Here is a 12,500-nt window from a genome sequence, read left to right as displayed (position 1 = left end):
AGATGATAAAGAAGGGGTGGAAGCCATGGCAACAGCACAACCATGGCAACCCGAGTCAACTTCCACTGGGGGCTTTTTCCTCTGTTTGGTTGTGCTTTAAGGGGCTGAAGCAGGTTCAGAGACGACAGACCATAATGAAAACAAAGCGTGCTGCAGGAACTTCAGAAGTCGTTGAGTCGCTGCACCATCTCAGGGTGAAGCTCAGGATCTTTGTGTTGGTCACGAGGCTCGGACACAAAGGATTTAATGAAAAGTAACACTGGGGAATCAAAGTGAACCGTCATGTTAAATGAATGAGCGCATGAATCAAAGAGATGAAAAGTGACTTCTTCCTCTGGCTTGATCAGAACTGAATAATTCAACTAAAAATGTCACAGAGATTCATTTGATTAAACCTCCTCCTGGTTTTAAGGGTTTGTGACTTCATTTATGGACTTGAGGTCATTTCTGCAGTGAAATCCATCACATTTACTGTGTGGATCGTTGGGATAAAGTATGCAGACTCACCTCCTCATCCTGCTTCACTTACATGAATGAAACATTCAAACTGAGGTCTTATTGCTTGGTCGGCGGAGCGTCAGCTGTTTGGTCTCCAGTGACCGGGGCTCCGCCCCCCTGCTGAGCGCCCGCCGGCTCCCACAGGGTGGTCGGTTTGAGTCCCTGCCCGGACGCACTGGACCCGCCAAAGAGTGGAGGCAGTTAGTGCGCACGTGTGGAAACACGCTCACACACACACACACATGCACACACATACACACACACACACACACACATGCACACACATGCACACACACACACATACACACACACACATGCACACACACACATGCACACACATGCGCACACACACACACACACACACACACACACACACACACATACACACACACACACACACATGCACACACATGCACACACACACACATACACACACACACATGCACACACACACATGCACACACACACACATACACACACACACATGCACACACACACATACACACACACATGCACACACATACACACACACATGCACTTTACATCCACAGACTTCAGTTGAAGGATGATTTTCTGCAGGAACTCTGCCAAACAAGCAGAGGAACACAAACACACACTGGTGAACTCTTCTATTTTTAAGAACCTCTGCCACCCGTCGAGCACCTGAAGCATTCGGAGAAACAAAGCTCGCTTTGGCTCCCAGATGTTTCCGCATTGCCTCCAGTCCAGAGGCACAGTTCAAGCTATTTGCTCTACGCGCTTCACCTTTATTTGAATCTTCTGCTTCTGTGTAGTGACCAGCAGGGGGCGACTCCTCTGCTCCCATAGACGTCTATGAGGAAATGACTCTACTTCTGTGTAGTGACCAGCAGGGGGCGACTCCTCTGCTCCCATAGACGTCTATGAGGAAATGACTCTACTTCTGTGTAGTGACCAGCAGGGGGCGACTCCTCTGCTCCCATAGACGTCTATGAGGAAATGACTCTACTTCTGTGTAGTGACCAGCAGGGGGCGACTCCTCTGGTCCCATAGACGTCTATGAGGAAATGACTCTACTTCTGTGTAGTGACCAGCAGGGGGCGACTCCTCTGCTCCCATAGACGTCTATGAGGAAATGACTCTACTTCTGTGTAGTGACCAGCAGGGGGCGACTCCTCTGCTCCCATAGACGTCTATGAGGAAATGACTCTACTTCTGTGTAGTGACCAGCAGGGGGCGACTCCTCTGCTCCCATAGACGTCTATGAGGAAATGACTCTACTTCTGTGTAGTGACCAGCAGGGGGCGACTCCTCTGCTCCCATAGACGTCTATGAGGACATGACTCTACTTCTGTGTAGTGACCAGCAGGGGGCGACTCCTCTGCTCCCATAGACGTCTATGAGGAAATGACTCTACTTCTGTGTAGTGACCAGCAGGGGGCGACTCCTCTGCTCCCATAGACGTCTATGAGGAAATGACTCTACTTCTGTGTAGTGACCAGCAGGGGGCGACTCCTCTGGTCCCATAGACGTCTATGAGGAAATGACTCTACTTCTGTGTAGTGACCAGCAGGGGGCGACTCCTCTGCTCCCATAGACGTCTATGAGGAAATGACTCTACTTCTGTGTAGTGACCAGCAGGGGGCGACTCCTCTGCTCCCATAGACGTCTATGAGGAAATGACTCTACTTCTGTGTAGTGACCAGCAGGGGGCGACTCCTCTGCTCCCATAGACGTCTATGAGGAAATGACTCTACTTCTCTCTTGATTTATTCCCTCAGTAAACATTGTAAACATGAGTTTATGGTCTCAGTCTCTAGTTTCAAGTCTTCTTCAATGCAGCATGATGTTCATTTAGTGAATGATGGTCCATTTAGAGTCAAACAGACCATAAAGCAGGAAATGCTTTGGGGGGGGACTTACTGTGATGAGCTTGCTTGACTTAATCCGTTTGAGGGCACTAAATAAAGGAAAGTATTGACAAATAATTTGCAGAAATGCAAATGACTCCCTGTGGACATATTTCCCTTTGTGTTTGAACCAGTCTTCTCAGGACTTTTGTTTCCTTAAACAAATGAATTAAAGCTGAGGGTACACCATGTGACACCACCCCCCCCTTTGTCTCCCAGTGGTTTGGTGATCTGGTGACTCCGGTCTGGTGGGAGGACGTCTGGTTGAAAGAAGGATTCGCTCATTTCTTTGAGTACGTCGGCACCGACTTCCTCTTCCCAAAGTGGAACATGGTGAGTGAAATAACTTTTTATTATTATTATTATTTATTAGTCTTCTTTCCGGTGGCTTTAGATGTTCAACTCAAGGCCGTCAGATGTGGACTTTACTTTATTTTGGACATTGACAGATATTTTCTAAAAGATACCAACTTGAGATGTTGAATATAAAGCGGGTTGGAAGTGGAGGATCCGTCTGGGGACTGTTGCCATCGAGGTTCTGTTGAGGCAGAGAATCGTTTCTGATGGAATGAGGCCTGAAGATTATCCACAGGAAACAAAAGGCATCCCGCTCCATTGTGCAGAATAAATGGAAAACATCTGCATTGTTAGAAACCACGGCCAGAGAGGGGACAGAGACTCGTTTTTCTGACACTTTTTAAAACAAATGTGTTGTTCTGTATTTTTCTTACTGTCAACCAATCAAAAACAACGATGTGTTAATCCTCCCCACATTGGCGTCCTACTTCCTGTTTGTGGCGCTGAGCCACAACAAACTGCTTCCTCCTGAAGAGTTCATCTTCTCCAAACAGACCTACCGTATAGATATATAAATATATATACACATATAACTTTATATAACTAAACTAATAATAACTATAACTAATCAAGCTGATGACATTTGGGGGGGACTATTTTCATATCATGTAATGTAATTAATCCACATTCTGAGTGTTTGTGAGATTGAGTCTAAATAAATGTCATGATTTTTAATGGACGGTTCAGAGAAGGTTTCATTGATTTTACGCAGTTGACAGTAATAATATATATATCAATACACTTATTCTTTAAAAAGAGATGTCAACTTTAAATTGAGTTCCGTTGCCATGGATTATCTTACAGCCATTAAGCAACATGCACCCACAGCAACTTAAGGATTGTCAGATAATTCAGGGCACTTTGCTGTTTCTATGTGGAAAAAATCTCACAAAAAACATCCTCTTCCAACATTGTTGGCTTTGCATTTCTCAGATGAAATGATCCTGTGAAGTTTCATAATCCTCCTTCCTCTGAGGATGAAACATGACCGGCTGCAGATCCGCTGCCTCTTGGCTTCTCTTTGTTGTGTACATCTTTACATAACCAATGAACAGCATCGGTTTATAAGAAGAAAGTTAAAAGTGTCTTCTGAGTAGGAGGAGGTCCTTCCACCTCCTTCGTGTAGATGATCCACAGCCTCCGATCCGCAGCAGATGGCATCCAGTTTGGTTTCACGCTGCTCAGGTTGGACCGGATTGATTGATCGATTTGTTTCAGCTGGAATCACAATCACATTAAAACACATTCAGTCCCGGACCTCCCCGACGGGTCCGACTCAACGAGAACTTTAAATCACAGCACAGCACTCTTCTCCTCGGCTTCCGCCGGCATTGTGATTTCACTTGTTGCACGAGAAGCGCCTTATCTGCAGCGCGCCACGCGCCGCGGCCTCTTCACAGCTGCAAACAAAGCGCTTCGGTCCCGATGAAGCAGATTGTTTGCAACACAGGATTTTCATGGAGTCACGGCGCTGCCGGGAGAAGGAACAAAAGCAGAGGAATCATGGGAAATTAAACTCTGATCGAGGAAAAAGAAACCTGTGTGGGTTGTTTCTGCGTCGTCGTTTTTTTAAAGTCAATCCGTTTGGAAAATGCAAATTTAGCTTCGTTTTAACAGGAAACGGGAAAAAAGAAACACGTTCTGTTCTTCTTCACACCAGGAACAGGAAATAGGCGAGCACCAAAATACAAACTGTCAGACCGCAGATTCAGCCGAGAGCCTTAAGGAGTAATCAAAGGTGAAGAAGGGAAGCGCTCATCAGGCCTGATGGGTCTGTGTATCGTATCTGGGCGTCACAAAGGACCTGTTCTCAGATCATTTTTGCAGGAGACCTCCGATGACATGAATATAAATTATACCAATAGTTATAACGATAAATACCAACTATACCAATAGTTATACCAATAATTACCAACTATGCCAATGGTTATACCAATAATTACCAACTATGCCAATATAGATGTAGTAAAAGAGGAGGAGAGGAGTGATGGAGTAAAGAGGAGGAGAGGAGTGATGGAGTAAAGAGGAGGAGAGGAGTGATGGGGTAATGAAGAGGAGAGGAGTGATGGGGTGGAAGTGACGGAGGGCGGAGGCGAGCAGACGTTTTTGAAGAGTTCAGCAGCTGCTCTTGAACGCAGCGCTGTGCCTCCATCTGTGTGTGCGAGTGTTTACAACGACCTCCACATGTGGGTCCATCTGGTTCATTATGGCCACGTGGAGCAGACGGACCCCCCTCCCTCTCTCTCCAGGTGACTTTAAGTCTTTGTTAATTAGAGCCGATGTCTCATTCACTCCAATTTTCTTCCTCACCGAGTCATTTCGGTTTCGTCCAAATGTTCCATTTAACTAATTACCTGAGTGTGTAATCTGTGGCGGAGTCCCACGATGCACCCTGTTTACCTGTGCATCTGTCGGCCTCCGAAATGAAATGCGGCGTTCCGTCTTCACCCCAGGAATTACTCCAATCCTTTGAAGGGGAGGATCAGGAATTACTCAGATTCACTCCCGTCGGCCAAGAAACAGATTTATCTGACAAATATTTTGGTTCAGAGTCTCCGGCGCTCAGAAGTGCTGCTGTAGGCTCTGCAGACGCCAGCCAGCTGCTTTCATCCAGCCACTGGGATGCAGACCCTCCAGTTTACACCCAAATAACCCCACTTACCTCCTTTCATCTCCAGGTTAACCCTAGTTACCGCTAGCACTGCCTTCATGCTACAGTGCGCTTACTAAAAGTTACATTTGTATGTTCACTTAAGCTCCCGTTAATGTGCACAGCATTAAAAGGTCTCTCTTTTGTTGACAGTGTCAACATCTACTGCCTTCTTGTGTTTATTGTACCCAATGAATGAGATTCATCAAGAAAGAGAGCGAGTAAGACGGAGCAGAAATGATGTGTTTGAGCTCCACGTAGACCACAAAGGCCTTTTCACTCAGACAGACGAGCTGGGTTGGGGAGGCTTGGAGACCCGAAGCCACGACACACCGAGGGTGGAAACAAAGAGGCGCGCTCTCATGCTAATGCCGTGTTCTGTGCTCCGTAAATAGCCGACTACAAGAGAGCTCCTTTCTGCTGGAGGCTTTACAAAATGCTTTTTAATGCAAAACACTTCACAGAAAACCAGTGCTGTGGCACAGCTCTTACTTTGAGAAGGATTGAATCCTTGAAAAGGACACAAAAGGTTCCCAAACAAGTACATCATCAAAGAAGTACACGCAATTATCAAACAAAACAGGTTGCACATGTGTGAGAAATAAAAAATATAGCTTTTGTTAGGATGTGTGTTTTAGGACTTTATGATGACATCATAAAAATGCTGCTAACATCCTGCGTTGGCGGCTTCTCCCACGTCCTTCCACAGAATAACTGGGTATGTTTTCTACGGGAGCACGAACAAGGAAGTACAAAGACTTTCAGGAGAACTCCTGCCGGCGTCACCAAAGCAAACCGAGGCGGCGGTACATTCGGTGTCATCGAGGGGATTAAAATAATATTACAACTATTTTAAATGGCTGTGACTCTCCAGTCTTCGTGACAGGACCTGATTCTTGTAAGTCTCACACCAGATGTTAGATGGGTGCATGAGCCTTAAGCTTTAGGGACGAAGGAATCATATCATTGTCTTAATCACAGAAGTAGGCCAGCCACATCCAGTTTGTATTCTTACCTTTAATATAATTCTGAAAATGCTTTTGAGCAAGGTGAATGTTTCATGCAGGTTAAAATAGACGCATCCGTCAAGAAGTAGCCTGTCCCAGCGGACGCTGCCAACTGTAAAAGAAAGTTATGTTTAACTGGATTTAGAGTTGTTAACACCAAATCTACTTCAAAACATGCATTACACATTGGACCAAGAATTAGCCAGATCCCAGCAGATACCGTGCATATAGAAGTAGTTCCTGTTCATCCAGTTCATTAACGACTAAAACTTCCTAAGCCAACAATTCCATTGCCAAACTAGATGGTAGTTCATTAAAACCAAATCTCCATAGTAAACACTGTAATCCATGAATTAGACAGAGCCGTACTTCTACGGATTTAGCCTGATCCCAAGGGTAATTCATATAGACCTCGTTACAGCTCTACATGTTTGCAGATATCTATTAAAACCCTGAAAGCAGAGGAGGAGAAAAGATGAAACAGGAAAAGGAGTAACGGGAGGAAACGAAGAGAGGAAATATTGACAAAAAACATGGGAGGAAACGTGAATGAATGATTGGAGGGGAGGAAAGAAGAAGAGGATTTCTGAAAATGAGAGGAGCAAAAATTAAATCAGGTAGAAGAGAAAATGTGGATTAGCTGGGATGATGAAAGAGGGGGTGAAAAAAAGAATGAAAAGAACAACCATTGAAAAACAAGCGATGGAAATGAGAAGACAGGAGAATTAACGCTAACTAGGGGACAAGACAATAAACAATAAATAAAAACAATAGGATGAACAAATATTTCAATATCTAAAAATGAACCAGACTAATGACACCATTAAAGCGTAGTCTAATGAACCAACTGTTCCACTAAATGACTGCTTGCAGACCAAATTCATTTTGCCAAAACTGCTCAATTACTTAACTGGAGTCTGTGAAAGCTGAGCTAGAGGAAAAAAACCGAGTGGACCCCGAATTCCAAACATCAATACAAAGGGTGTCCATCGCATGTTTTGGGCCGCACAACATTTGGGGGACGTGTGAGTCATGGGAAGGAGTCCCTTTTTGGGGGATTAAGGTGTCTATGTATCGTAAGCACCGCCTCAACAAAAATCCAGATTCCAGAAAATCTCCAGACAATGTGAAGAACACGTTCACACATCTTACGTTGTGGGGACTCACGTTCAGTGGTGGACATCCAGTGTGTCAGTCACCTACGTCGTAGGGACTTAGTGAGGTTAAATGTTTGATGAGTCCACTTCACTGTTGGTGACTCAACTACCTAATGCCGGTCCCCAGAAAGTTGTATGGGGAAATTACTCAATAGGTGCTTGAACAGCATTGACCCCTATTTTTCATGCTTAAAATGTGTATACATATACAGTATATATATATATATATATATATATGGTTTTGGTTCAGAATAAGGTTCAAGAGTAAATGTGCTTAAAGGTTATGACTGGGCTCCAGAGAATGTGTCAATACATTGTTTCCTTAAAAGATAAAAATGAACATGTGTGTGTTTTCAGGAGAAGCAACGCTTCCTGACGGATGTCCTTCATGAGGTGATGCAATTGGATGGGCTTAACTCCTCCCACCCGATTTCCCAGGAAGTAGAACAGGCGGCGGACATCGACCGAGTCTTTGACTGGATTGCCTACAAAAAAGTGAGTCCTTTACGGCTCTTTGATCCCTCCAAAATCTGAAGGAGTCATTAGTTCCAATAACAAGTTACCTCTCATAAAAGTAAATAAAGGATTTCTCTAAATTGTAATTGCATTATCTAAATGTTAAATAGTATTTTCTGTCCAAAATAACGGGGTCAACCGCTGGAATATTCATGTCAAAGTTCACTTGAGTTTAACTCAACTCAAAACGGTTGAAGCTACTTTGCCAAAGAGCGCACAATATAATATCTAATATTTGGGAAACCAAAAAAAGCCATTTCCTAAAGAAGCAGTTTAAAAGATGCTTTTAAAGAACATGTAAAGTAAGTCAAACAGTAAAAAGCAGTAAAAAGCCACGCTGTTTCTCTTTATTCACAATTGCAATCACTAAAATATTTTCAATTTACCTTCAGTAGCTAACGTAGCATAGAGCTAACGCCAATGCTACATTGGTGTCATTATCCACATTATCGAGAGCGTGTTTTCACTTGTTTTTGAAGTTGCGTTTCTGTGCGCTGCCTTCAGGGGGCGGCGTTGATCCGGATGCTGGCGAACGTGATGGGACAGACGCTGTTCCAGAAAGGACTCAATGTAAGTTGACGTCGTCCAACTGTGCATACACCATTTTTTATAATGAAAGTCACCAGGGATAGCCGAAGTTTTGAAAATCATGTGTCACTGGGACTCAGACAGAAGCTGCATGTTTGCGTTTGTGCGTCCATATTTTGGCTAAACCCTGGTTGTTTGTAGCACATTGAGCATGCAGATGGGAAGTCTATAAATGGATCTTGCTTTGGGACAACGGTTGTGTCACTGAAAAGGACGGATTCTGGATCCAGGAGAACTAATGTTGAATATTATTCCAGAGCCAACAATCCAAGTAACCCACGAGACACCACCTAAGTTAACTCCATATACACAACCAGGCAAGATCAGGTTTTTTTTAGGGATCTATATTTATAATACACATGCAAGTAACATAACTATTTAAATACCGATGCTGATAAGGTCATTTGCTGTGATAATGGAAAATAAGCAGTTGGCTTACAGTGTTTGCGTTTTTTCATGAACCACAATGTATTGGAAACATTTTAATATTCAAACGTTAATGCAGTTAGTTCTTTATTTTATTTGACTACAAGTAAGCTGCTGATCTGCTGAACAGGATCTCTATCATCTGCTTCTAGTGATTTGAGCCGCACCGATTTTGGATTTTTGAGCTGGGGGGACGTTTGCAGAGTGACAGCAGAACAAGATTTCAGGTTAATGAAGCACCAGAAGTTCCTTGGAATGCTTTTTACTTTTTTGTCGCTCCACTTCCGTCTACTTGGGGACAGGTTCAAAGCAGGACTCTGAAAATTGATCCTTGGTGGAGAAAAAGGCGGTTTGGCTGTTGTACAAAGTGATGAAACATGAATCAGAAGGAAAAGCGAGGAGCGGATCTGAGCTTTGTGTCCTTGAGTCACTTCTGCTCTGGAGGTTTGGAGGCTTGTGTCTCACTGAGAGACACAGAGGAGAACATCAGTGGCGCGAATGACTGGGCGTGTTGTCTTTTTTTTAATCCATCAGCCGCATGGGGACGCTCACGTTCCCTCCGATAAGTCACCATGACGTCATCGGCGAAGCCAAAACTGCAGATCAACCCCAGTTTTTTTTTTTGCCGAAACAAAGAAGTTAATCCAGAAAAAGATGATGTCATATGATGTAAGGGGAGAGTAGATTAAATATAGCTTTTAATCTGAAAAGAAACATTGAAATATGTATGATTCCCCGTGCACACACACAAACACACACAAACACACACAACCACACGCACACACACACTGTGCCCTGGTTTTTCTGCTGAAACCGCCAGTGACCTGGAACACACTGAGAGACAGATTCTATATAAAACACTGCTGATCCAGCAGCAGATCACAGAGAACTGTGTGTGTGTGTGTGTGTGTTTGCGTGTATGTTTTCACAGAGAGGAAGAGAGTCACTTTGTGATTAACGGCCTCCTCTTGTCGCGTTAACCCTCATGAGCACCACGACACAAATCTCTGTAAATGTGTTTCACTGAGGAACTTCGTGTCTCTTTGAGGAACCTTGTGTCTCTATGAGGAACCTTGTGTCTCACTGAGGAACCTTGTGTCTCTTTGAGGAACCTTGTGTCTCACTGAGGAACCTTGTGTCTCTTTGAGGAACCTTGAGTCTCACTGAGGAACCTTGAGTCTCACTGAGGAACCTTGAGTCTCACTGAGGAACCTTGTGTTTCTTTGAGGAACCTTGTGTCTCACTGAAGAACCTTGTCTCTCTCTGAGGAGCCGATCACAGTTGCCAGTGTCGTCTAGTTGTGTGAACTTGCGTGACCTCGCTCCTTCTCGCTTGGCCGATCAACCGAGGTCAGAGCCCATGATCCTTTGAGGCCGGCTGACACGTCACGGAGACTTCAACCGTAACATTTGCAGAGGACATGAAAGGTGTCGCTGCTAATCCAGGTGTGACGGTTGTATTAAGACGTCAACGTTTGCCTTCAAAGGCTGCTTTGTGTGTACTTCTACTCATAGTGTAGTAAGTCTACAGAAGAAGAAAAGTAATGTAAACATTTGACTGCTGTGGACAGATTTAAATTCACATATACAGTATATATATATACTTCAGATAGTGTAAACATGAAGTCTAAGAAGAGAGGTGTTATTCATATGAGTGAATAGTTCATTGGAAGTTGTTTGAGCCCCAGTCCACCAAGTGATGTCACATCCTGTCACATCCTGCCTTTTAACATTCTAATATCATCTCTGTTTTTCAGGATTATCTGCTGAGTCACATGTACAGCAACGCGGCCAGAGACGACCTGTGGAGCAAACTGTCTCAGGTAACCTGTGACTGTGGATGCTGGCGATGACAAGGTCCCGTTGTCACGGTAACGTGAATGACGGGGCGGAGGCGAGGCGCATTTCTCTGGTCCGTCTGGTTATAATCAGGTTCATCCTAGTTATTAACGTTCCTTTAATTAGATCCTATTAGCCAATCAGAGCTCCAGTTACCTGAAAGTCATGTTTACTGTAATTATGTGACTTAAGTGACATAAAACTTTTTATTGATTACCTACCAGGTTTTGGGTGGTGGACGAATCATTGATTATTTGTCTTGGCTGGTTGTCTCCAGGCCATGCGTTCGGAGGGGCAGGACATCGACATTGGGAAGATGATGGACAGGTGGACCCTGCAAATGGGCTACCCCGTGGTCACCATCAGCAAGAACCAATCAGAGCAGCTCCCCACTCATTACATCACCGTGAGCCAGGAGCACTTCCTGTACGGGCCAGAGCTCAGGACCAACAACAGGTGAGAGTTGCACACAGTAAATGTTGATACAAGGTATTGAGATGTACCCACCTGCGTTCTTACAACAGTCAACACACACGTTTCACTTCCACTCTGAGTGTGAATCCTTGAGTTTTAACCCCAACAAAGATCTTGTGTTTTTTCTCTTTGACCTGACTGAGTGTCCTGTAACGAGGGAATTAAATCACCTAGCTGGCTCGTAGCATAAAAACCCACAAAACTTTTAAATTAAAAGGGTAAAAGTAACTAAAAGTTCATAAAAATGCGTTCACACTCCTGGCATTGAAACATGTGGAGTCCTCCCACACATCTGTCCACATTGTTGTGTCCTCTCACCCCTCAAGGACCCTTCTGAAGCTCTTTGTTTCACACCTCGATGAGTCCGGCCTGAAAAAGCACTTTTCTAGTTACTACTTCACATTCTTTACCACCGTTACATCATTTATGTTACATTCATATTTAATTGACGTGATGATTTATTTACGCTCTTCACAATCTCTTGAGATTGTTCTCTTTGGCTGCTTTATCGACCCACTTTTGCCTCCATCAATAATTCATCAGCTCCTTTCCTCTTTTTGTTTTTACCTGTTGATCACTTCTTTTCATTCCTTCATCAAGTTTCGTACCACAGCTGACATCTGCGATCCGTCCGACCTTGTCAGCTCCACCCAAAGCTTCCTGGGCTTTTCTTGTTTCCCCTACTCGTGTTCTCTTTTATTTCTTCCTCCTTCAATCCACTCTTTTGTGTTTCACTCGATCCGTTAAAGTTCGGCTCATTCGATCCGACAATTACCCAACAATCTCCCAATAATCATCCAACACTCACCCAACAATTACCCCACAATCACCCAACAATCTCCCAATAATCACCCAACACTCACCCAACAATTACCCCACAATCACCCAACAATCTCCCAATAATCACCCAACACTCACCCAACAATTACCCCACAATCACCCAACAATCTCCCAATAATCACCCAACACTCACCCAACAATTACCCCACAATCACCCAACAATCTCCCAATAATCACCCAACACTCACCCAACAATTACCCCACAATCACCCAACAATCTCCCAATAATCACCCAACACTCACCCAACAATTACCCCACA

At 44.1% G+C, this 12,500-nt stretch overlaps 1 protein-coding gene across 1 annotated transcript in view; it reads left to right on the top strand.

The window, feature by feature from the left end:
- Positions 1-12,500, top strand: part of LOC119210728 (thyrotropin-releasing hormone-degrading ectoenzyme-like) — a 64,494-nt gene that overhangs the window by 35,932 nt on the left and 16,062 nt on the right. Inside the window, exons 6-10 of the mRNA XM_037461024.2 lie at positions 2,607-2,720; positions 7,916-8,053; positions 8,579-8,644; positions 10,845-10,910; positions 11,204-11,382. Coding sequence (XP_037316921.2) covers positions 2,607-2,720; positions 7,916-8,053; positions 8,579-8,644; positions 10,845-10,910; positions 11,204-11,382 — 563 coding nt within the window. The remainder of the gene's footprint in view (positions 1-2,606; positions 2,721-7,915; positions 8,054-8,578; positions 8,645-10,844; positions 10,911-11,203; positions 11,383-12,500) is intronic.

Source organism: Pungitius pungitius, chromosome 2, assembly GCF_949316345.1.
Source record: "Pungitius pungitius chromosome 2, fPunPun2.1, whole genome shotgun sequence".
Lineage (NCBI taxonomy): Eukaryota > Metazoa > Chordata > Actinopteri > Perciformes > Gasterosteidae > Pungitius > Pungitius pungitius.
The sequence above is the reverse complement of the archived record's forward strand: the minus strand, read 5'-3'. Positions and strand labels throughout refer to the sequence as shown.